Consider the following 27,454-nt stretch of genomic DNA (forward strand, 5'->3'; position numbering starts at 1 on the left):
TACCATGTTTGTTGATGTCAGATTAAACAGTCTAGTCATGTTAGATCATTTTAGCAGTTTTATGGGTTAACTCACAGTTGAATTTTTAATCAGTGGTAATTATACTCACCGTGTCGACTAAGCTATCATTGGTTATTTTAGGTACTCTGACAACTTCCGTTTTTTAAAATACACCTGCATATAAGGCTTTTAATTTGTATCAATTGTATCCATTGTTTCATGCCTGAGGAAACGACCAGTTACGGTCGAGAAACGCGTAGCGGTACTTGTATGGAATAAAACATAATTTATGCTTACCTGATAAATTCCTTTCTTCTGTTGTGTGATCAGTCCACGGGTCATCATTACTTCTGGGATATAACTCCTCCCCAACAGGAAATGCAAGAGGATTCACCCAGCAGAGCTGCATATAGCTCCTCCCCTCTACGTCAGTCCCAGTCATTCGACCAAGAAACAACGAGAAAGGAGTAACCAAGGGTGAAGTGGTGACTGGAGTATAATTTAAAAGATATTTACCTGCCTTAAAACAGGGCGGGCCGTGGACTGATCACACAACAGAAGAAAGGAATTTATCAGGTAAGCATAAATTATGTTTTCTTCTGTTATGTGTGATCAGTCCACGGGTCATCATTACTTCTGGGATACCAATACCAAAGCAAAAGTACACGGATGACGGGAGGGATAGGCAGGCTCATTATACAGAAGGAACCACTGCCTGAAGAACCTTTCTCCCAAAAATAGCCTCCGAAGAAGCAAAAGTGTCAAATTTGTAAAATTTGGAAAAAGTATGAAGCGAAGACCAAGTTGCAGCCTTGCAAATCTGTTCAACAGAGGCCTCATTCTTAAAGGCCCAAGTGGAAGCCACAGCTCTAGTGGAGTGAGCTGTAATTCTTTCAGGAGGCTGCTGTCCAGCAGTCTCATAGGCTAAACGTATTATGCTACGAAGCCAAAAAGAGAGAGAGGTAGCAGAAGCTTTTTGACCTCTCCTCTGTCCAGAGTAAACGACAAACAAGGAAGAAGTTTGGCGAAAATCTTTAGTTGCCTGCAAGTAGAACTTGAGGGCACGAACTACATCCAGATTGTGTAAAAGACGTTCCTTCTTTGAAGAAGGATTTGGACACAAGGATGGGACAACAATCTCTTGATTGATGTTCCTGTTAGTGACTACCTTAGGTAAGAACCCAGGTTTAGTACGCAGAACTACCTTGTCTGAGTGAAAAATCAGATAAGGGGAATCACAATGTAAGGCTGATAACTCAGAGACTCTTCGAGCCGAGGAAATAGCCATTAAAAACAGAACTTTCCAAGATAACATTTTTATATCAATGGAATGAAGGGGTTCAAACGGAACACCCTGTAAAACGTTAAGAACTAAGTTTAAACTCCATGGTGGAGCAACAGCTTTAAACACAGGCTTGATCCTAGCTAAAGCCTGACAAAAGGACTGGACGTCTGGATTTTCTGACAGACGTCTGTGTAACAAGATGGACAGAGCTGAAATCTGTCCCTTTAATGAACTAGCTGATAAACCCTTTTCTAAACCTTCTTGTAGAAAAGACAATATCCTAGCGATCCTAACCTTACTCCAGGAGTAACCTTTGGATTCGCACCAGTATAGGTATTTCCGCCATATTTTATGGTAAATCCTTCTGGTAACAGGCTTCCTAGCCTGAATCAGGGTATCAATAACCGACTCAGAAAAACCACGTTTTGATAAAATCAAGCGTTCAATTTCCAAGCAGTCAGCTTCAGAGAAGTTAGATTTTGATGTTTGAATGGACCCTGTATCAGAAGGTCCTGTCTTAGAGGTAGAGACCAAGGCGGACAGGATGACATGTCCACTAGATCTGCATACCAAGTCCTGCGTGGCCAAGCAGGTGCTATTAGAATTACTGATGCTCTCTCCTGTTTGATTTTGGCAATCAATCGAGGAAGCAGCGGGAAGGGTGGAAACACATAAGCCATCCTGAAGTTCCAAGGTGCTGTCAAAGCATCTATCAGAACTGCTCCCGGATCCCTGGATCTGGACCCGTAGCGAGGAAGTTTGGCGTTCTGGCGAGACGCCATGAGATCTATCTCTGGTTTGCCCCAACGTCGAAGTATTTGGGCAAAGACCTCCGGATGAAGTTCCCACTCCCCCGGATGAAGAGTCTGGCGACTCAAGAAATCCGCCTCCCAGTTCTCCACTCCCGGGATGTGGATTGCTGACAGGTGGCAAGAGTGAGACTCTGCCCAGCGAATTATCTTTGATACTTCCATCATTGCTAGGGAGCTTCTTGTCCCTCCCTGATGGTTGATGTAAGCTACAGTCGTGATGTTGTCCGACTGAAACCTGATGAACCCCCGAGTTATTAACTGGGGCCAAGCCAGAAGGGCATTGAGAACTGCTCTCAATTCCAGAATGTTTATTGGAAGGAGACTCTCCTCCTGATTCCATAGTCCCTGAGCCTTCAGAGAATTCCAGACAGCGCCCCAACCTAGTAGGCTGGCGTCTGTTGTTACAATTGTCCAGTCTGGCCTGCTGAATGGCATCCCCCTGGACAGGTGTGGCCGATAAAGCCACCATAGAAGAGAATTTCTGGTCTCTTGATTCAGATTCAGAGTAGGGGACAAATCTGAGTAATCCCCATTCCACTGACTTAGCATGCATAATTGCAGCGGTCTGAGGTGTAGGCGTGCAAAAGGTACTATGTCCATTGCCGCTACCATTAAGCCGATCACCTCCATGCATTGAGCTACTGACGGGTGTTGAATGGAATGAAGGACGCGGCATGCATTTTGAAGTTTTGTTAACCTGTCTTCTGTCAGGTAAATCTTCATTTCTACAGAATCTATAAGAGTCCCCAAGAATGGAACTCTTGTGAGAGGAAAGAGAGAACTCTTCTTTTCGTTCACTTTCCATCCATGCGACCTTAGAAATGCCAGAACTAACTCTGTATGAGACTTGGCAGTTTGAAAGCTTGAAGCTTGTATTAGAATGTCGTCTAGGTACGGAGCTACCGAAATCCCTCGCGGTCTTAGTACCGCTAGAAGGGCACCCAGAACCTTTGTGAAGATTCTTGGAGCCGTAGCCAATCCGAATGGAAGAGCTACAAACTGGTAGTGCCTGTCTAAGAAGGCAAACCTTAGATACCGGTGATGATCTTTGTGGATCGGTATGTGAAGGTAAGCATCCTTTAAATCCACTGTGGTCATGTACTGACCCTCTTGGATCATGGGTAAGATTGTCCGAATAGTTTCCATTTTGAACGATGGAACTCTTAGGAATTTGTTTAGAGTCTTTAAATCTAAGATTGGCCTGAAAGTTCCCTCTTTTTTGGGAACCACAAACAGGTTTGAGTAGAACCCTTGTCCTTGTTCCGACCACGGAACCGGATGGATCACTCCCATTGTTAACAGATCTTGTACGCAGCGTAGAAACGCTTCTTTCTTTATCTGGTTTGTTGACAACCTTGACAGATGAAATCTCCCTCTTGGGGGAGATAATTTGAAGTCTAGAAGGTATCCCTGAGATATGATCTCTAGTGCCCAGGGATCCTGAACATCTCTTGCCCAGGCCTGGGCGAAGAGAGAGAGTCTGCCCCCTACTAGATCCGGTCCCGGATCGGGGGCTCTCGGTTCATGCTGTCTTTGGGGCAGCAGCAGGTTTCCTGGCCTGCTTGCTTTTGTTCCAGGACTGGTTAGGCTTCCAGCCTTGCCTGTAACGAGCAACAGCTCCTTCCTGTTTTGGTGCAGTGGAGGTTGATGCTGCTCCTGTTTTGAAATTCCGAAAGGGACGAAAATTAGACTGTCTAGCCTTAGCTTTGGCCTTGTCTTGAGGTAGGGCGTGGCCCTTACCTCCCGTAATGTCAGCGATAATTTCTTTCAAACCGGGCCCGAATAAGGACTGCCCCTTGAAAGGTATATTAAGTAATTTGGACTTAGAAGTAACATCAGCTGACCAGGATTTTAGCCACAGTGCCCTGCGTGCCTGTATGGCGAATCCTGAGTTCTTAGCCGTAAGTTTGGTTAAATGTACTACGGCCTCCGAAATGAAAGAATTAGCTAGTTTAAGGACTCTAAGCCTGTCCGTAATGTCGTCTAGCGTAGAGGAACTAAGGTTCTCTTCAAGCGACTCAATCCAAAATGCTGCCGCAGCCGTAATCGGCGCGATACATGCAAGGGGTTGTAATATAAAACCTTGTTGAACAAACATTTTCTTAAGGTAACCCTCTAATTTTTTATCCATTGGATCTGAGAAAGCACAGCTATCCTCCACCGGGATAGTGGTACGCTTAGCTAAAGTAGAAACTGCTCCCTCCACCTTGGGGACCGTTTGCCATAAGTCCCGAGTGGTGGCGTCTATTGGAAACATCTTTCTAAATATTGGAGGGGGTGAGAACGGCACACCGGGTCTATCCCACTCCTTAGTAACAATTTCAGTTAGTCTCTTAGGTATAGGAAAAACGTCAGTACTCGCCGGTACCGCAAAGTATTTATCCAACCTACACAGTTTCTCTGGTATTGCAACAGTGTTACAATCGTTGAGAGCTGCTAAGACCTCCCCTAGTAGTACACGGAGGTTCTCCAATTTAAATTTAAAATTTGAAATATCTGAGTCCAATCTGTTTGGATCAGAACCGTCACCCACAGAATGAAGCTCTCCGTCCTCATGCTCTGCGAGCTGTGACGCAGTATCAGACATGGCCCTAGCATTGTCAGCGCACTCTGTTCTCACCCCAGAGTGATCACGCTTGCCTCTTAGTTCAGGTAATTTAGACAAAACTTCAGTCATAACAGTAGCCATATCTTGTAATGTTATCTGTAATGGCCGCCCAGATGTACTAGGCGCCAAAATATCACGCACCTCCCGGGCGGGAGATGCAGGTACTGTCGCGTGAGGCGAGTTAGTCGGCATAACTCTCCCCTCGCTGTTTGGTGAAATTTGTTCACATTGTACAGATTGACTTTTATTTAAAGTAGCATCAATACAGTTAGTACATAAATTTCTATTGGGCTCCACCTTGGCATTGGAACAAATGACACAGATATCTTCCTCTGAGTCAGACATGTTTAACACACTAGCAAAAAAACTTACAACTTGGTTATAATCTTTTTTAGCAAAAAAAGGCACTGTGCCTCAAAGAGGTACTAACGATTAAATGACAGTTGAAATAATGAACTGAAAAACAGTTATTGCATCAAATTTTAAAACAACACAACTTTTAGCAAAGGTTTGTTCCCATTAGTAAAAAACAACACTAATTAAATTTGTACATAAGAAAACAAAACAACGTTTTTTATACACAGTCACTATAAGAATTCTCACAGCTCTGCTGAGAGAATTTACCTCCCTTCAAAGAAGTTTGAAGACCCCTGAGATCTGTCAGAGATGAACCGGATCATGCAGGAAATATAAAAGTAGCTGACTGGAATTTTTTGATGCGTAGCAAAGAGCGCCAAAAACGGCCCCTCCCTCTCCCACACAGCAGTGAAGAGAAACGAAACTGTCACAATTAAAGCAAAAAACTGCCAAGTGGAAAATAATGCCCAAACATTTATTCACACAGTACCTCAGCAATGTAAACGATTCTACATTCCAGCAAAAACGTTTAACATGAGAATAGTTATTAAAAGGATTAGTGACCTTTAACACAGTAGTTCCGGTGAAATACCATCCCCAGAATACTGAAGTGTATACATACATGTCATTTTAACGGTATGGCAGGCTTTTCTCATCAATTCCATTCAGAAAATAAAAACTGCCACATACCTCAATGCAGATTCATCTGCCCGCTGTCCCCTGATCTGAAGCCTTTACCTCCCTCAGATGGTCGAGAACAGCAATATGATCTTAACGACTCCGGTTAAAATCATAGTAAAAAATCTCTGTCAGATTCTTCCTCAAACTCTGCCAGAGAAGTAATAACACGCTCCGGTGCTATTTTAAAATAACAAACTTTTGATTGAAGTCATAAAAACTAAGTATAATCACCATAGTCCTCTCACACATCCTATCTAGTCGTTGGGTGCAAGAGAATGACTGGGACTGACGTAGAGGGGAGGAGCTATATGCAGCTCTGCTGGGTGAATCCTCTTGCATTTCCTGTTGGGGAGGAGTTATATCCCAGAAGTAATGATGACCCGTGGACTGATCACACATAACAGAAGAAATATATTTTTATATTCACGGAAGTTGTCCTTTGCTTTTATCTTTACGTTGCAAGGGCCAACGTTTTTCACACTGTTCGCAGTGTGATTCTAACATTGCAATACCATGCTTGTCAAGAAAGCGATTTACCCAGCACTGAGTCAGACAGAATCACTCCAACTTCGTCCAGACGCAGTATACCACAGACACCAGTGTACTAACCACTGTGAGTGTTAGTCGGCCTGTCAGCACCGGTCACAGTACGGTGCATATTCATTTGGTAAGCATTACGCTATGTGGCACCCTCTTTTTCAACTCCACTTTATAAATAAACTGTAATAATAATAAGAATAATGGTAACTGTACAGATGTGTTGAGGAGTAAACATTCTCTTTTTTGGCAATATATAATCTGTTCTGATTAGTTTAATTTACCTAAATATCTGTAGGATGATATATGCCCAAAAGGCACCAAAACCTCAGTAGGAATTACATTTCTACCACCTTTTAAGCACAGTATTTCCACAGTAATGTTTAAATCATAGATATATTAGTAAGTACCACAATGAAGAAGAACAGTAGATATAATAGTTTTTAGAAAGTTCAAAACCCCTTTGCACTAGCAAAGAGCATCAAGCACAAGTTTAGAATTACAGTGAACTTTCTCAACAGGTGTGTTTAGATCAATGTGTTATTATGTGTCAAATGAAGAGAGTTATGAATAAAAAGAATATTTTAGTTATAGGATCTACTGTAACCTTTAGATGTTATTTCCTATAACAGGATATTATTAGCATGTGCTAGATTTGGAGTTTTGTTGGTAACGAGCTGAAAAACTAACGCCCGCGTTTTACTGGCCGCACCATAAAAATAACTCTAGTATCGAGAGTCCACATAAAGGCTGCGTTAGGCTCCAAAAAAGGACCGTAGAGCATTTTTAACGCAGCTTCAACTCTCGATACCAGAGTTGCTTACGGACGCGGCCAGCCTCAAAAACGTGTTCGTGCACGATTCCCCCATAGGAAACAATGGGGCTGTTTGAGCTGAAAAAAAACCTAACACCTGCAAAAAAGCCGCGTTCAGCTCCTAACGCAGCCCCATTGTTTGCTATGCGGTAACCCTTCCTACGTCTGCACTTAACACTAACATGTACCCTGAGTCTAAACACCCCTAACCTTACACTTATTAACCCCTAATCTGCCGCCCCCGCTATCGCTGACCCCTGCATATTATTATTAACCCCTAATCTGCCGCTCCGTAAACTGCCGCTACTTACATTATCCCTATGTACCCCTAATCTGCTGCCCTAACATCGCCGACCCCTATATTATATTTATTAACCCCTAATCTGCCCCCCACAACGTCGCCTCCACCTGCCTACACTTATTAACCCCTAATCTGCCGAGCGGACCTGAGCGCTACTATAATAAAGTTATTAACCCCTAATCCGCCTCACTAACCCTATCATAAATAGTATTAACCCCTAATCTGCCCTCCCTAACATCGCAGACACCTAACTTCAATTATTAACCCCTAATCTGCCGACCGGAGCTCACCCCTATTCTAATAAATGGATTAACCCCTAAAGCTAAGTCTAACCCTAATACTAACACCCCCCTAAGTTAAATATAATTTAAATCTAACGAAATAAATTAACTCTTATTAAATAAATTATTCCTATTTAAAGATAAATACTTACCTGTAAAATAAATCCTAATATAGCTACAATATAAATTATATTTATATTATAGCTATTTTAGGATTTATATTTATTTTACAGGTAACTTTGTATTTATTTTAACCAGGTACAATAGCTATTAAATAGTTAAGAACCATTTAATAGCTACCTAGTTAAAATAATTACAAAATTACCTGTAAAATAAATCCTAACCTAAGTTACAAATAAACCTAACACTAGACTATCAATAAATTAATTAAATAAACTACCTACAATTAACCTAACACTACACTATCAATAAATTAATTAAATACAATTGCTACAAATAAATACAATTAAATAAACTAGCTAAAGTACAAAAAATAAAAAAATATTTACAAACATAAGAAAAATATTACAACAATTTTAAACTAATTACACCTACTCTAAGCCCCCTAATAAAATAACAAAGACCCCCCAAAATAAAAAAATGCCCTACCCTATTCTAAATTACTACAGTTCAAAGCTCTTTTACCTTACCAGCCCTGAACAGGGCCCTTTGCGGGGCATGCCCCAAAGAATTCAGCTCTTTTGCCTGTAAAAAAAAAACATACAATACCCCCCCCCAACATTACAACCCACCACCCACATACCCCTAATCTAACCCAAACCCCCCTTAAATAAACCTAACACTAAGCCCCTGAAGATCTTCCTACCTTATCTTCACCCTGCCAGGTTCACCGATCCGTCCTGAAGAGCTCCTCCGATGTCCTGATCCAAGCCCAAGCGGGGGGCTGAAGAGGTCCATGATCCGGCTGAAGTCTTCATCCAAGCGGCAGCTGAAGAGGTCCATGATCCGGATGAAGTCTTCATCCAAGCGGGAGCTGAAGAGGTCCATGATCCGGATGAAGTCTTCTATCAACGGCATCTTCAATCTTCTTTCTTCCGGATCCATCTTGCAGACCTCCGACGCGGAACATCCTCTTCTCCGGACGCCTACTAGCCGAATGACGGTTCCTTTAAGGGACGTCATCCAAGATGGCGTCCCTCGAATTCCGATTGGCTGATAGGATTCTATCAGCCAATCGGAATTAAGGTAGGAATATTCTGATTGGCTGATGGAATCAGCCAATCAGAATCAAGTTCAATCCGATTAGCTGATCCAATCAGCCAATCAGATTGAGCTCGCATTCTATTGGCTGTTCCGATCAGCCAATAGAATGCAAGCTCAATCTGATTGGCTGATTGGATCAGCCAATCGGATTGAACTTGATTCTGATTGGCTGATTCCATCAGCCAATCAGAATATTCCTACCTTAATTCCGATTGGTTGATAGAATCCTATCAGCCAATCGGAATTCGAGGGACGCCATCTTGGATGACGCCCCTTAAAGGAACCGTCATTCTGCAGTTGGACGTCGCCGGAAGAAGATGGGTCCGCGGTGGAGGTCTTCAGGATGGAGCCCGTCGTCATCGGATGAAGATAGAAGATGCCGCTTGGATCAAGATGGTTGCCGGTCCGGATTGCCTCTTCTTCCCGGATAGGATGAAGACTTTGGAGCCTCTTCTGGACCTCTTCAGACACCGGATGATGGATCGCCAACCCCCGCTTGGGTTGGATGAAGATTTTGGAGCCAGGACGGATCGGTGATACCTGGTGAGGTGAAGACAAGGTAGGATGATCTTCAGGGGCTTAGTGTTAGGTTTATTTAAGGGGGGTTTGGGTTAGATTAGGGGTATGTGGGTGGTGGGTTGTAATGTTGGGGGGGGGGGGGGTATTGTATGTTTTTTTTTTACAGGCAAAAGAGCTGAACTTCTTGGGGCATGCCCCGCAAAGGGCCCTGTTCAGGGCTGGTAAGGTAAAAGAGCTTTTAACTTTAGTAATTTAGAATAGGGTAGGGCATTTTTTATTTTGGGGGGCTTTGTTGTTTTATTAGGGGGCTTAGAGTAGGTGTAATTAGTTTAAAATTGTTGTAATATTTTTCTTATGTTTGTAGATATCTTTTTTATTTTTTGTAACTTAGTTCTTTTTTATTTTTTGTACTTTAGCAAGTTTAATTGTATTTATTTGTAGGAATTGTATTTAATTAATTTATTGATAGTGTAGTGTTAGGTTAATTGTAGGTAATTGTAGGTAGTTTATTTAATTAATTTATTGATAGTATAGTGTTAGTTTTAATTGTAACTTAGGTTAGGATTTATTTTACAGGTAAATTTGTAATTATTTTAACTATTTTAGCTATTAAATAGTTCTTAACTATTTAATAGCTATTGTACCTGGTTAAAATAAATACAAAGTTACCTGTAAAATAAATATAAATCCTAAAATAGCTATAATATAAATATAATTTATATTGTAGCTATATTAGGATTTATTTTACAGGTAAGTATTTATCTTTAAATAGGAATAATTTATTTAATAAGAGTTAATTTATTTTGTTAGATTTAAATTATATTTAACTTAGGGGGGGTGTTAGTATTAGGGTTAGACTTAGCTTTAGGGGTTAATCCATTTATTAGAATAGCGGTGAGCTCCGGTCGGCAGATTAGGGGTTAATAATTGAAGTTAGGTGTCGGCGATGTTAGGGAGGGCAGATTAGGGGTTAATACTATTTATTATAGGGTTAGTGAGGCGGATTAGGGGTTAATAACTTTATTATAGTAGCGCTCAGGTCCGCTCGGCAGATTAGGGGTTAATAAGTGTAGGCAGGTGGAGGCGACGTTGTGGGGGGCAGATTAGGGGTTAATAAATATAATATAGGGGTCGGCGGTGTTAGGGGCAGCAGATTAGGGGTACATAGGGATAATGTAGCTGGCGGCGGCGTGCGGACGGCAGATTAGGGGTTAATAAGTGTAGGTAGCTGGCGGAGACGTTGTGGGGGGCAGATTAGGGGTTAATAAATATAATACAGGGGTCGGCGGTGTTAGGGGCAGCAGATTAGGGGTACATAAGGATAACGTAGGTGGCGGTCGGCAGATTAGGGGTTAAAAAAAATTAATCGAGTGGCGGCGATGTGGGGGGACCTCGGTTTAGGGGTACATAGGTAGTTTATGGGTGTTAGTGTACTTTAGAGTACAGTAGTTAAGAGCTTTATAAACCGGCGTTAGCCCAGAAAGCTCTTAACTACTGACTTTTTTCCTGCGGCTGGAGTTTTGTCGTTAGATGTCTAACGCTCACTTCAGAAACGACTCTAAATACCGGAGTTAGGAAGATCCCATTGAAAAGATAGGATACGCAATTGACGTAAGGGGATCTGCGGTATGGAAAAGTCGCGGCTGAAAAGTGAGCGTTAGACCCTATTTTGAGTGACTCTAAATACCGGCGGTAGCCTAAAACCAGCGTTAGGAGCCTCTAACGCTGGTTTTCACGGCTACCGCCAAACTCCAAATCTAGGTCACAGTTTGCACAGCAGTCGTAGGTTTGTTGAAGAGAAAATCTTTGCTCATTTACAGTGGGTGAATGGCAGAAGAGAGGAGATGCTTAAAGGGACTTTATATGGTAATATAAAATAATAAATTGCATGTATAAAAAACTCTGCAATATACATTATTTATTTTGTCCCCTTTTCCTGTAATTCCATTCTGAAATTGTAAGCTTTTCAGTTCCTGTTAGAAATTAAAGTGCAGAACACTGTTATATTCCCCACAGCCATTGGCTGCACACTCTAGTGACCTATTTCTAACAGTCCCTAATTGTCCACAGCAGAGAAGGTAACCTAAGTTACAACATGGCAGCTCCCTTTGTTTTATAGACACTAAAACTTTACACTTATTTTGTTAATATTTAAAGGTACAGTCTACTCCAGAATTGTTATTGTTTAAAAAGATAGATAATCCCTTTATTACCCATTCCCCAGTTTTGCATAACCAGCACAGTTATTTTAATATACTTATTACCTCTGTGATTACCTTGTATCTAAGCCTCTGCAGACTGCCCCTTATCTCAGTGCTTTTGACAGACATGCAGTTTAGCTAATCAGTGCAGACTCCTAAATAACACCACGGGAGTGAGCAAAATGTTATCTATATGACACACATGAACTAGTACTATCTAACTGTGGAAAAACTTTCAAAATGCTCTGAGCTAAGAGGAGGTTTTTAACCGTTTTAGAAATCAGTTTGAGCCTGCCTAGGTTTAGTTTTTCAAACATACCACTAAGGGAACAAAGCTAATTTGATAATAAAATTAAATTGAAAAGTTGTTTAAAATTGCATGCCCTATCGGAACCATGAAAGTTTAATTTGACTATACTGTCCCTTTAAACAGCTAATGAAACATTAAAAAAATACATCCTCATGTTATCCTCAGACTAATCTTTTTTTTTAAATGCATCATTCAATCTAGCATTTATTAAATGTTTAATGTCCCTTTAAGACATTATAACCCTAGACAGTTTACCATTTCCAAGTTGGTAGGTAATAATTTAATGTTTAGTAAGAGCTATGCTACATTACATGTCACAAAAATCCCAGAATTTGCCTTTTATCATTGCATATATAAAAGCATTGAGACCGAGAAACAGAATAGAATGACTAGAAGCCACTGCATAAATCAGAAGTATATTTCTTTAGTTTGATTTTTTTACTAGTTGTGTTTATATTTAGAAGCAAGGTTTTCTTTCATGTAATTGGCAAGAGTCCATGAGCTAGTGACGTATGGGATATACAATCCTACCAGGAAGGGCAAAGTTTCCCAAACCTCAAAATGCCTATAAATACACCCGTCACCACACCCACAATTCAGTTTTACAAACTTTGCCTCCTATGGAGGTGGTGAAGTAAGTTTGTGCTAAGATTTCTACGTTGATATGCGCTTCTCAGCAATTTGAAGCCCAGTTCCTTTCAGAGTACAGTGAATGTCAGAAGGATGTGAAGGGAGTATCATCTATTGAATGCAATGGTTTTCCTCACAGATCTATTTCATAGGTTCTCTGTTATCGGTCGTAGAGATTCATCTCCTACGTCCCTTTTCAGATCAACGATATACTGTCATATTCCATTACCTCTACTGATAACCGTTTCAGTACTGGTTTGGCTATCTGCTATATGTGGATGGGTGTCTTTCGGTAAGTATGTTTTTATTACTTAAGACACACTCAGCTATGGTTTGGCACTTTATGCATTAATATAAAGTTCTAAATATATGTATTGTACTTATATTTGCCATGAGTCAGGTTTATGCATATTTCCTTTTGCAGACTGTCAGTTTCATATTTGGGGAAAAACATATTTAGGAATTTTTTTTTCTTTCCTGGGGTTTAGTCTTTTTTTCAAATTGACTGCTTTTTTTCTTTCAATTCCGGGGGCAAACTTAGGATCGCGAGGGCGTAAAATGCCAAAGTTTATTGTGCCATTCTTGGTGCAAGAATTTTTTGGCGTGAAGGTATGTCCGATGACGCAAAATCGTCATTTCCGATGTCTTAGTTAACGCCGAGTTCCTTGCAAGGTTGCGTCGTTAATGACGTGAGTGTGTCATTTCCGGATGTAGTTAGCACCAACAAATTTTCAGCTACGTTGTGAATCATACTTGGCGCCAACTAATTTCATTATTTAAGACCCAATTCCTATATGCCTCTTGCATTTTTTCTTTTAGAGGGCTATGTTGTTTGCATTTTTTCCCATTCCTGAAACTGCCATATAAGGAAATTGATAATTTTGCTTTATATGTTGTTTTTTTCTCTTACATTTTGCAAGATGTCTCAATCTAATCCTGTCTCAGAAATCACTGTTGGAACCCTGCAGCCAGATAACAGTTCTACCAAAGCTAAGTGCATTTGTTGTAAACTTGTGGAGATTATATCTCCAGCTGTGGTTTGTAATAGTTGTCATGATAAACTTTTACATGCAGATAATGTGTCCATCAGTAATAGTACATTGCTTGTTGCTGTTCCTTCAACATCTAATGTACAAGATATACCTGTGAATCTAAAAGATTGCATTGCTGATTCTATTCAGAAGGCTTTGTCTGCCATCCCGCCTTCTAATTAACGTAAAAGGTCTTTTAAAACGTCTCATAAAAGTTGATGAAATTTCAAATGACCGACAACATACTGAATTATCCTCCTCTGATGAGGATCCATATGTTTCAGAAGATCCTTCCTCAGATATTGACACTGACAAATCTACTTATTTATTTAAAATGGAGTATGTTCATTCTTTGTTAAAAGAAGTGTTGATTACATTGGATATTGAGGAAACTAATCCTCTTGATACTAAAACTAGTAAACGTTTAAATTCTGTTTATAAACCTCCTGTGATAACTCCAGAGGTTTTTCCAGTTCCTGATGCTATTTCTGATATGATTTCTAAGGAATGGAATAGGCCTGTTACTTTTTTTATTCCTTCTTCAAGGTTTAAAAAATGGTATCCTTTGCCAGCAGTTACATTGGAGTTTTGGGAAAAGATCCCCAAAGTTGATGGGGCTATCTCCTATGGAAGATAGTACTTCTTTTAAAGATCCTTTAGATAGGAAACTTGAATCTTATCTAAGGAAAGCCAATTTATATTCTGGTCATCTTCTCAGGCCTGCAATTTCTTTGGCTGATGTTGCAGCTGCATCAACTTTTTGGTTGTAAAATTTAGCGCAACACGACTTGGATTCTGATTTGTCTAGCATTGTTCGCTTGCTTCAACATGCTAATCATTTTATTTGTGATGCCATTTTTTATTTCATGAAAAAAATTAATGTTAAATCTATGTCTTTAGCTATTTTAGCTAGAAGAGCTTTGTGGCTTAAATCTTGGAATGCTGATATGGTATCTAAATCTAGATTGCCATCTCTTTCTTTCCAAGGTAATAAGTTATTTGGTTCTCAGTTGGATTCGATAATTTCAACTTTCACTGGGGGAAAGGGAGTTTTTTTGCCTCAGGATAAAAGACCTAAAGGTAAATCTAAAACTTCTAACCATTTTCGTTCTTTTCGACAAATTAAGGAACACAAATCTTATCCTTCCCCCAAGGAATCTGTTTCCAGTTGGAAACCTTCTTCAAATTGGAATAAATCCAAGCTATTTAAGAATCCAAAGACAGCCCCCAAGCCCGCATGAAGGTGCAGCCCTCATTCCAGCTCAGCAGGTAGGGGCAGATTAAGATTTTTCAAGGATGTTTGGACAAATTCTGTTCAAAATCAATGGATTCTGAGTATTGTCTCTCAGGGGTACCGAATAGGATTCAGAGTAAGACCTCCTGTGAGAAGATATGTTCTCTCACGCATCCCAGCAAATCCAGTAAAAGCTCAGGCTTTCCTGAAGTGTGTTTCAGACCTGGAGTTTTCAGGGGTAATCATGCCGGTTCCGTTTCAGGAACAGGGTCTGGGGTTTTATTCAAATCTATTCATTGTCCCAAAGAAAGAAAATTCATTCAGACCAGTTCTGGATCTAAAAATTTTGAATTGTTATGCAAGTGTACCAACTTTCAAAATGGTGACTATAAGGACTATTTTGCCTTTTGTTCAGCACGGGCATTATATGTCCACAATAGACTTACAGGATGCATATCTTCATATTAAGATTCATCCAGATCATTATCAGTTTCTGAGATTCTCTTTTCTAGACAAGCATTAACAATTTGTCGCTCTTCCTTTTGGCCTAGCGACAGCTCCAAGAATCTTTTCAAAGGTGCTTGGTGCCCTACTCTCTGTAATCAGAGAGCTGGGTATTGTGGTGTTTCCTTATTTGGACGATATCTTGGTACTAGCTCAGTCTTTACATTCTGCAGAATCTCACACGAATCAACTAGTGTTGTTTCTTCGAAAACATGGTTAGAGGATCAATTTACCAAAAAGTTCTTTGATTCCTCAGACAAGGGTCACCTTTTTAGGTTTCCAGATAGATTCAGTGTCCATGACTCTGTCTCTAACAGACAAGAGACGTTTAAAATTGGTTGCAGCCTGTCGGAACCTTCAGTCTCAGTCATTCCCTTCAGTAGCTATGTGCATGAAAGTTTTAGGTCTCATGACTGCAGCATCGGACGCGATCCCCTTTGCTCGTTTTCATATGAGACCTCTCCAGCTTTGTATGCTGAACCAATGGTGCAGGGATTATACAAGGATATCACAATTAATATCCTTAAATCACAATGTTCGACTATCTCTGACTTGGTGTTTAATTTACCATTGTTTAGTTCTAGGGGCCTCTTTTGTTCGTCCAACTTGGACTGTGATCACAACAGATGCGAGTCTTTCAGGTTGGGGAGCTGTTTGGGGATCTCTGACAGCACAAGGGGTTTGGAAATCTCAAGAGGCGAAATTACCAATCAATATTTTGGAACTCCGTGTGATTTTCAGGGATCTTCATATTTGGCCTCTGTTGAAGAGAGAACTGTTCATTTGTTTTCAGAAAGACAATATCACAATTGTGGCATATGTCAATCATCAGGGTGGAACTCACAGCCCCCAAGCTATGAAGGAAGTATCTCGGATACTTGCTTGGGCGGAATCCAGCTCCTGTCTAATTTCTGTGGTTCATATCCCAGGTACAGACAATTGAGAAGTGGATTATCTCAGCCTTCAGACTTTACATCCGGGGGAGTGGCCACTCCATCCAGATGTGTTTTCTCAGGTTGTTCAGATGTGGGGGTCTTCCAGAAATAGATCTGATGGCTTCTCAACTAAACAAGAAACTTCCCAGGTACCTGTCCAGGTCCAGGGATCCTCAGGCGGAAGCAGTGGATGCGTTGACACTTCCTTGGTGTTATCAACCTGCTTATATTTTCCCACCTCTAGTTCTTCTTCCAAGAGTGATCTCCAAAATCATCATGGAGCAATTGTTTGTGTTGCTGGTGGCTCCAGCATGACATCACAGGTTTTGGTATGCAGATCTTGTTCTGATGTCCAGTTGCCAACCTTGGCCACTTCCATTAAGGCCGGACCTTCTGTGTCAAGGTCCGTTTCTCCATCAGGATCTCAAATCATTAAATTTTAAAGGTATGGAAATTGAACGCCTAGTGCTTAGTCATAGAGGTTTCTCTGATTCAGTGATTAATACTATGTTACAGGCTCGTAAATCTGTTTCTAGAAAGATTAATTATCGAGTTTGGAAGACTTATATTTCATGGTGTTCTTCTCATAAATTCTCTTGGCATTCTTTTAGAATTCCTATAATTTTACAGTTTCTTCAGGATGGTTTGGATAAGGGTTTGTGTGTAAGTTCCTTGAAGGGACAAATCTATGCCCTTTCTGTTTTATTTCACAGAAAGATTGCTAAGCTTCCTGATAGTCACTGTTTTGTACAGGCTTTGGTTCGTATCAAGCCTGTCATTAAATCAATCTCTCCTCGGAGTCTTAATTTTTTTTTGAAGGCTTTACAGGCTCCTCCATTTCAGCCTATGCATTCTTTGGACATTTAACTACTTTCTTGGAAAGTGTTGTTCCTTTTGGCCATCTCTTCTGCTAGAAGAGTTTCTGAATTATATGCTCTTTCTTATGAATCTCCTTTTCTGATTTTTCATCAGGATAAGGCAGTTTTGCGGACTTCCTTTAAATTCTTACCTAAGGTTGTGAATTCTAACAAAATTAATAGAGAAATTGTTGTCCCTTACTTGTGTCCTAATCCTAAGAATTCTTTGGAGAGATCCTTATATTCCTTGGATGTGGTAAGAGCTTTGAAATATTATGTTGAAGCTACTAAAGATTTCAGGAAGACTTCTAGTCTATTTGTTATCTTTTCTGGTCCTAGGAAACGTCAGAAGGCTTCTGCCGTTTCCTTGGCATCGTGGTTAAAACTTTTGATTTATCAAGCTTATTTGGAGTCGGGTCAAGCCACGCCTCAGAGAATTACAGCTCATTCTACTAGGTCAGTTTCCACTTTGTGGGCTTTTAGGAATGAAGCTTCAGTTGATCAGATTTGCAAAGCAGCAACTTGGTCTTCTTTGCATACATTTACTAAATTCTACCGTTTTGATGTATTTGCTTCTTCGGAAGCAGTTTTTGGTAGAAAAGTTCTTCAGGCAGCTGTTTCAGTTTGATTCTTCTGCTTATGTTTTAATTTTTTTCCTTTCATTTATGAGAATAAACTTATATTTTGGGTAGAATTTTCTTCAGTGGAAAATGGCTGTTTTTATTTTATCCCTCTAGTGACTCTTGCGTGGAGTTCCACATCTTGGGTATTGCTATCCCATATGTCACTAGCTCATGGACTCTTGCCAATTACATGAAAGAAAACATAATTTTTGTAAGAACTTACCTGATAAATTAATTTCTTTCATGTTGGCAAGAGTCCATGAGGCCCACCCTTTTTATGGTGGTTATGATTTTTTTGTATAAAGTACAATTTCCAGATTCCTCTGTTGATGCTTTTTACTCCTTTCTTTATCACCCCACTACTTGGCTATTCATTAAACTGAATTGTGGGTGTGGTGAGGGGTGTATTTATAGGCATTTTGAGGTTTGGGAAACTTTGCCCCTTCTGGTAGGATTGTATATCCCATACGTCACTAGCTCATGGACTCTTGCCAATATGAAAGAAATGAATTTATCAGGTAAGTTCTTACATAAATTATGTTTTTTACTTCTCTTTTATTGAGTTAACCAACTTACCAAAAATGTATTCCCACAGTGACCACACAGTACTCTGGTACCTTCTGGTTGAACTGGAAGTGCTGGCTGTGCTGGCTGTTCCTCTGGAATTAGCAGAACAGGACCAAGATTGATGATACGTCTGCTGCAAAGATCAAATAAAGTTTTTTTATTATTTTTCAAAGTCATTAAGTTATGGTCATGTGGCTATAAACGACCTTTGTGTGTTACTAAAAGCAATACACAAAAAACATCCGCCTAGCATACAGTTTGTGTACAATAACTAGAAAAGGCTGTAGATACAGGGCGCAGTTGTGTTGAGTCATGAACACTTTTCTAAATATACCAAGAAAAATAAATGCAGTGTGGTGCAGTGCAACAAAATACTTGTCATGAGCCCATATCTGAAAAAATACAAACTGAAGCCAGCATCTATTTGTTTTTGTGTTTTAACCTCGGAGATAGAAATAAATGATCGTTTATACAAAACAACATCAACAGGTTTGTCAAACAATAGTGACCATATTACTGGGTTACAAAAAGCAGAGGAATGCAGAAGCACCATGTTCCATAAAAACATTCCTTACACTTTCAATATTACACAAAAGAATTGATGAAGATGGAAGAAGAGATGAAGACAGTTTATATTGCATGTGCAACATCTCCTGACCCCCGCTGCACTCAATCTTCTTGCTACTGTTTAGTGAGTATACAGAAAAGGGTCAACACCATATTTACCTAAACTGGCGCTTTATGTACAGCGGGATGATGCATGTAAAGTCAAAATGTAACTTTTATTATTGAAACGGAAAATGCAATTTCAAACCACTTTCCAGGTTACTTATAATACCAAAAGTTGCTAAGTTCTCTTTGTGTTCTTTGTAAAAAAAAAAGTCATCTCCAGAACAGCAATGCACTACTGGACGCTTATCGATCACATCTGCTGAGCCAATAATAAGAGTCATGTGTGTGTGTAACAACCAATCACCAGCCAGTTCCAAGTAATGCATTGCTGCTCCTGACCTAGCAAATTAAATAACAGAAGTAAATTGGAAAGTTATTCATTTTTAGTTTACGGCCCTTAAAATTTTCATAAAACCCAATTAAAAAAAGAAGGTTTCCTGCTTTAACCCCTTAGTGATCAAATCACTTTTCTTACCATTTGGGACCAGGGCTATTTTTACATTTCTGCAGTGTTTGTGTTTAGCTGTAATTTTCCTCTTACTCATTTACTGTACCCACACATATTCTCGCCATTAAATGGACTTTCTAAAGATACCATTATTTTCATCATATCTTATTTACTATAAGATTTTTTATAAAACATGATGAAAAAATGGAAAAAAAACACACTTTTTCTAACTTTGACCCCCAAAATCTGTTACACATCTACAACCACCAAAAAACACCCATGCCAAATAGTTTCTAAATGTTGTCCTGAGTTTAGAAATACCCAATGTTTACATGTTCTTTGCAAGTTATAGGGCAATACAAGTAGCACTTTGTTATTTCCAAACCTTTTTTTTTCCTCAAAATTAGCCAGTTACATTTTAACACTGATATCTTTCAAGAATCCCTGAATAACCCTTTACATGTAAATATTTTTTTTTAGTAAACAAACCAAAGTATTGATCTAGGCCCATTTTGGTATATTTGATGCCACCATTTCACCGCCAAATGGGATCAAATAAAAAAAAATTGTTAACTTTTTCACAAACTTTAGGTTTTTCACTGAAGTTATTTACAAACAGCTTGTGCAATTATGGCACAACTGGTTGTAAATGATCCTCTGCGATCCCCTTTGTTCAGAAATAGCAGACATATGTCTTTGGCATTGCGCACCACACTTGTATTATGGCCAGCAGTGAAGGGGTTAATTATGGAGCTTGACGGACTAATTTTAGCTTTAGTGTAGAGATCAGTCTCCCACCTGAAACATCCCACCCCCTGATCCCCCCCTGACCCTTTAAAACAGCTCTCTTACCTCCCCCACATAACTAATGTCACTGCCATCTTTAGTACTGGCAGAAAGTCACCATCGCTGGCCGATGCAGAGAGGGCATCACTGCAATACTCTAAAAGCGCCTGGAAGCGATCACGATCGCTTCCACTGATTGAAACCCCTAACACTTTTTGTAGGACGTACCCTGTACGTCCTTGGTCCTTAAGGAGTTAAACATGTTTTCCCCAGACCATTCAGCTGGTAGATGATTAAATTGGCAGAGGAAAAATATGCGTATGAAACATATTCTTCCTTAATTTAATTAACATTTTCTTATTTGCATATTATGTTTATATATTATCCGAATCAAGAACGTTTAATTTTGATTTCCAAAAAAAAAAATATTTTACTGCAACAACAACACTGCAGAAGTGTTGCCAATATACTAAAGAAGCAATTTTTACAGTAGTTAAAACAGAAGCAAAATAAGATGAAATCTTAGGATTAACCACAACAAATATCTTCTGCTTCTGAAAATGCTAGTAAAAAACCCTTGTGAAGTACCTGGTGTTTTAGATAAAATATTTTTTATTAAACCACAAACCTCCTCCATATACAACTGATACATTACATGTGACATACAATGAGAAAGACAAAAGAAAAAGCATAAGATTCATAAAAAAGAATACAAAGAGCTTACAGCAGCAGAGTAGCTAGTACCTTACTCATAGTTGTATTCTAAGGATCTCATAGTACTCGCCTAGGGACCATTCCTTGAGCAGGTTTGCCATTGAAACTTTCTAACTTTGGCCTTAATCATTTATTTATAAAATATCAACAGTCAAGCTAATCTACTACCTTTGCTGCAGTCTATCTCAAAGCCTATGGAGGTTTCTCTCATTTTCATATTTTTCCCTCAATTACTTCTTTTATATGTCCTTGGCTATTGTAGTTCATATTGGAAGTATATAATCTTGGGGGGTAATATTCTTATAATTTCAGTAATATCATTTATCTAAATAGAACAAATAAACATAACTCAATAACTCCTGTATTACAACAAATCAAACTAATGGAGTCACGGGTGCCCCCCAACCTAGTACCTATTTATATGGCTATTAGTAGCTCTCTCATCAATTTTCCTTTTGTTGGGTAGTCTCCTATGTCAAGTCAGCTACTGTCTGCCTCCAAGAAATTCTCGTCTTTCTCCCCTACCCTGTCCCCTCACCTTCCCTGATTATCCAGTAAAACCAGATCTTCTGGAATGTAGGCCCTGTGTCTTGAATAAATGCTGCTGTCTCGTACATCGAATAAACCATCTGTATTCTGTTGAGGACCTCTGCCCATGTTGGCGCCTCATTTTTCCAATATTTAGCTATAGCTATTCTTGTGATGGTACATAGGATTCGAATGAAAGTGTTTATATGTGGGTTTAGTCTCGGGAGTGTCTCATGCATCAGCGCCTGAGCTGGTGTAAGAGAGATCCTTTCGCTTAACAGGGTGCTGAGCATTAAAGACAATTTCCTCCAAATGTTTTGGACTCTAGGGCAGTCCCACCACATGTGAAGATATGATCCCCTAACTTTACATCCCCTATAACAGTATCTAGAGTTTCCTAATGTCATATGAGATGTTTTCATTGGTGTTAAGTACCATCTAAAGGTTGTCTTCAGTACATTCTCTCTGAGGTCTGCACTAATGAGGCCCTTACTAGCGTAAATATATCATTCCAGTCATCAATCGTATGCTCTCTAGCAATATCTTCCTCCCATTTTAGTAGCAATGTAGATTTAGTCGTGTATTTAGTTTCCTGTAGTGATATGTATAATCTAGATATTGCTTTCTTGGGTCTGTTGATTGCTAAACATAAATTTTCGAGAGTCGTTCTTTGACTGTGTATTGTGGTCCTACTAATATATGTTTGTATAGCTGATGTGATCTGTAAGTAGAGGAACCAGTGTATCTGAATAGGTTCTAGCTTCTGTCTAAGCTGTGTGAAGGTCAGTAATTTGCCTTGTGAATATATATCTGCCACCCTGTATAAGCCTTTATTTTCCCATTTTTTTATATGGTATAGAAACTCTTCATTTATCAAGTATTTTAGTGGTATTATCAGGGTTTGTCTAGGCATCAGTTTCCCTATCCGCTGTATCTTGGTCCATTGTTGTTTGGCCAATTTTGTGGATTTATTATGATAGATCTCTGAGTCCTTAGTCTTTATGTTACCCCAGAGAATATCTTCGGGTCCCTCCATTCCCCCCATAGCAGCCTCCAAGGCAGGCCAGAGAACATCTTTTTGTCTTCTCCCAAGTATTGAATTTTGCGCTAGTCTAGCTGCTGTGTAATAATCGTGCAAATTAGGAGCACCCACCCCCCCCAATTGTCTATGTCTTGTCAGGATTTGGTGTGGGATCCTCGGGTGTTTATTATCCCTCAGAAATCTGTGTATGTCTTTTTGGAGATTCTCTAAGTCTGAACTGATAACTTTAATTGGGAGGACCCTGAACAGATAGAGGATTCTGGGTAGAATCGTCATCTTGACAGCAGACAGCCTTCCATACCAGGAGAATCCCATTTTCCTCCACCTTCCTATGTCTGACCTAATTGCTTTGTAAAGGGGAAAATAATTTGCAGCGTACAATTTAGAAGAGTGAGTAGTCAGCTTTATCCCTAGGTATTTGAGCCCGTCTAATACCCATTTGAAGTCAAAATTTGATTCAATTGCCTTCATGGTATGTTTGGGTAGCGATAGGGGGAGTGCTTCGCACTTGTCTGCGTTAATTTTATACCCCGATATCTGGGAGAATAATTGTATGGCGTGATATACGTGTGGCAACGAGATGAGTGGTTTCGTAATGGTGAGCAACACATCGTCTGCAAATAAGGTAATTTTATGATGTATCTTCCCTACTTCCAGTCCCCAGATATCAGGACAATTGCGTATATATGCAGCTAAGGGTTCTATGCATAGCGCAAAGATTAAGGGTGATAAGGGGCATCCCTGTCGTGTACCATTAAGTATATGTATAGTCTCAGATTGGTGTCCGATTGCTCTAACCTGGGCCGTGGGTGTCGAGTATAATCCCTTAATAGCCTTCACAAACCGTCCCTCAAAACCCATTAGTGACAGCACACTCAACATATATTTCCAGTCAACTCGGTCGAATGCCTTCTCCGCATCCAAAGATAGGATCAGAGAAGGCATCCCCCTGTCTCGAAGAAAGTCAATAACCGATACCATTCTACGTATATTGTCGGGGGCCTCCCTGTCCTTAATAAATCCAACTTGATCAGGGTGTATGATTGAGGGCAGGATGTGTTTCAGTCTATTAGCTAGTATTTTAGTAACTATCTTAAGGTCCTGGTTGATAAGGGAAATTGGTCTATAATTAGCGCAAAAATGGGGGTCCTTTCCCTGTTTTGGGATCACCACTATCCTAGCCTGAAGCAGTTCTGTAGGTATTTCTCCCCCTTCCATAATGTGGTTGGCAAATACCACCAGGTGAGGCAATAGTATATCTCTAAAAGCTTTATAGTATTCCCCTGGGAATCCATCTGGACCTGGGGCTTTGCTAGGTTTAAGATCTTTAATAGCAGCTCGTACCTCCTCAGGTGTAATTTTAGCGTTCAGGGCCTCCCTATCTTCCTCAGAAATTGGTTTCAGGTCCGCTTTATGTAAAAAAGAATCAAATACTTTTTCCGTCAGAGGGCAGTGTTGCACTTTAGTCCCATCATACAAGTCGCTATAAAAGTGAGCAAATGTGTCAACAATTTCCTGTGGGTGGGATGTCATGCGTCCCTTTGAGTTCTGTATGCTCGGTATTGATAAGGCCTGATAATTGTCCCTAATTTTTTTCGCTAGATATCTATCAGGTTTATTTGAGAAGATAAAGTAGTTTGTTTTCAGTCTATGTGCCGCTTTGACGGATTGTTCATTTAGTATAGTTTGTAGCTTATTTTTAGTGTTCTGCAATTGCGTCAATGTGGCTTGGGATCTAGTTATTCTATGTGCCCTCTCTAGTGAAGTAATCTCCGAGTATAATTGTGTCAGGAGTAGGGTGTGTTGTCTCCTAGCTGCTGTCTTTTCTTTAATTAATATACCTCTAATCACTGCTTTATGTGCCGCCCATGGTATAATAGGGTTACTCGTGGTATCTACATTAATCTGCCAATATTCCTCTAGACCTTAAGAATTTTATCTTTTACGAGCGGATTTTTAATACAAGACGGATCATAAGTCCATGATTTTGTTCTCTTTGGGTCCAATAGGTCCCCTAGACATAGTTTAGTAATTGAATGGTCTGACCATATACACGGAAGAATATCTATATGTTGTAATATCGGTTGCAGTATCTGACTCGTATACACATAATCTATCTTCGAGTAACTGTTGTGTGCCGATGAGTAGAATGTGGTGTCTCTAGCATCCCCATTAAGTACTTGCCAAGTGTCCTGCAGCGTATGCTGCTCAAGCATCCCCCCTATGTTCTTAGCTACCCCTTTCTGTCTATTCTTCTTTTTAGATTGCAGGTTGGCTGTGTGTTTCATCAGTGATTGAATATCTATGTTAAAGTCTCCTGCTAAGACTATACGTGTCCTAGACCAGTCAGTTAGTAGATGAGATATATTTTGAAAATATTTGTCTTGTTGTTCATTTGGGGCGTACACGTTGCAAAAGACTATGTCTGTTCCCCCTACTTGACCTGACACCAGGAGGTATCTGCCATCTTTGTCTGCTATAGTTTCTTTGTGTGTGAAAGGTATAGAGGAATGTATAAGAATAGAGACTCCTCTTTTTTTAGAATCTATCGTAGAGTGGAATTGTTGTGGAAAGTCTCTAGCCCAGTATTTGGGAATGGTGGAGTGTAGGAAATGTGTCTCCTGGAGGAAAATTACAGTAGCTTTCAGTCGTCTATAATTAGTCAGTGCAGTCCTTCTTTTTATGTCGGTGTTAAGACCTCTCGCATTATGCGAGAGCAGTGTTATTCTAGCTAATGACATTCTTAAGCATATAATTGTGCACTACTCTTTTCTTACCAGTAGTTGGGTATTCTAAGGGTACCTTGTTCTCTCTCTGATGAGACCTCTCCCAACCTCTTAGCGATTCACCTATGATTGATGAGCTCTGTGTACTTGTGGGGCATCCCGTGACTCCAAAGAACAAAAACATAAACATTAATATAACTAAAAACATATTACAATATAACAGTGTGCTGGTCATCTTTTACCAACACCACCACAGTGTGTGTTTTGTACATGGTCACAACAAAAACCACAATATAAAACATCTTATAAGCGTTAATGAACATACAACAGTCTCTTAGGCTTAGTGTCCTCTCAACCCCTCTCTTTGTCATGGGGTTAATGATCTTTGCCTATGCCTTATAAATTTACAGCAGAAAAGTAAAAATCTTTCCAGTGGGTGCTGCCCTCATTATATCTAGTTTTCAAGTCTTAGTTTTCTTTTTAGTAACTTTTTTCCATCTCGGTCTCTGAGACTTTGCCTGAGAGTGAGAGAGTTCCAGAGAGCTTGTTGTTGCTTCCTTTTCTGTAATTTCTGGTGGATCCAGCTCCAAAAATTTGCAAATATCAGGTATTTCCGCTGTGGTCTTGATCGTGGCAGTTCTGCCATTTCTCACTACATGTAAAGCAAAGGGGAAACCCCATCTGTATGGAATGTGGTGTTTCCTGAGGAGGAGGGTGAGTGGTCGGAGGGTATATCTTCTTTGTAGGGTCTTGATGCATAAATCTTGAAAAAACTGAATAACATTGCCTTGGAATTTAAACGTGGGGTTGTGTCTTGCAGCTGACAATATTTTTTCTCTATCGGGGTATCTCAGGAGCTTAAGTATAACATCTCTCGGGGGTTGATCTGGTTTGGGCTTAGCCCTAAGGGCCCTATGGGCTCTTTCTATTTGAACTTCAGAGTCAACTGATGCTCCCAGTATTGCCCTAAATAGTTGCTGGAGATAGTCGTGCAGGTCTTCTGCTCCAATTGTCTCAGGGACCCCTTTGAGGCGGATATTGGATCTTCTGCTCCTATTTTCGATGTCCTCAATTTTCTCTTCCAGCTCCATTATCATTTGTTGTTGGCTTGTTAATGTTTGGGCTGTTTCAGCTACTTCTTCACTCATTTCATCAGTTGCTGTTTCCAATGAGTCCACCCGATTGCCCAGTTCAGAGATTTCAGTTTTGATATCAGTAAGACTGTTGGTAATCGTCTCTTGAAAGTTATCCATCTTTTCCCAGAGTTTATCGAAATTGGTCGCAATATCCTGTTTGGATACCAGGGCATTTAGATCTGCCTTGGTCACAGGAGTCATGTCTTCAGGTTCTCCCTCATTTTCAGATTCAGGATCCTCCTCCACTTCATTTAAAAGAAGATCTTTAACTTTATGGACTCTGGGCGTTTTGAAGAATGTCTCCATAGATGTGCTCTTCATCCCTTTATCCGTCTTGTTCCCTTTCCTGGTTGACATAATGAATATCTCTCTCGGTCTCGTCCCTACCCAGGTCAGGTAGACAGTCTAGATAATCTTGCAGAGTCAGGAGATATCAAGAGCCAAGTCCCTTTGACTCAATTTGATTTACTAAAGGTTGTGTTTCTGGGACTGTTCTCCAAAACCCTCCCCCTCTACCTAAGTAGGGGCGTTATTCCATGTATTAATAATGCTGCCTCACTTTCTTCATCCCATGTGCTCAGGCAGTGTGCTTATGTAATGCTATGAGGGAAGAGTAGTGTAAGGTGAGAGGAGCACTGTTCCATATATAATTGTGGTAATTCGTCTTGAGCAGTATGAGATTGTTGGACCACTTCAAAAACACATCTTTACATCTTTAACTCATTACATCTCCCAGTGGCTTTTTCCTATGTAGATGGGTCACAATGCATTCCACCATCCCACAAATTGGAAGTTAAGTAATTTCACCAGCCTCTATACCCCAGGGCAGTTGTCCCCACTGGACGAAGACGGGCAGGGGTAATGGGGTATGACCTACTGACACAGCGTTCAGCAGGAAATGAAGGGGATAGAGGCCAGCAATGCACAATTGTATTCAGTGGTGTTCGGTATCATGTGCTAACAGATTTTATAGTGGTAATGCTTCACCTCTCTGTCTTTATATTTACTGCAATTCTTGTTGCCTGCCGCAGTTCTGTACAATTATGTCTCTTTATTTCAGATCCACCTCATTAAGCTCTACCAATAGCCCT

General features: G+C 40.0%; 1 protein-coding gene across 1 annotated transcript in view; it reads right to left on the reverse strand.

Annotated features, from left to right (window-relative positions):
* Nucleotides 1–27,454, reverse strand: part of PIP4P2 (phosphatidylinositol-4,5-bisphosphate 4-phosphatase 2) — a 263,098-nt gene that overhangs the window by 187,720 nt on the left and 47,924 nt on the right. The window contains exon 4 of the mRNA XM_053715190.1: nucleotides 18,321–18,444. Coding sequence (XP_053571165.1) covers nucleotides 18,321–18,444 — 124 coding nt within the window. The remainder of the gene's footprint in view (nucleotides 1–18,320; nucleotides 18,445–27,454) is intronic.

This window comes from Bombina bombina, chromosome 5 (genome assembly GCF_027579735.1).
Source record: "Bombina bombina isolate aBomBom1 chromosome 5, aBomBom1.pri, whole genome shotgun sequence".
Taxonomy (NCBI): Eukaryota; Metazoa; Chordata; class Amphibia; order Anura; family Bombinatoridae; genus Bombina; species Bombina bombina.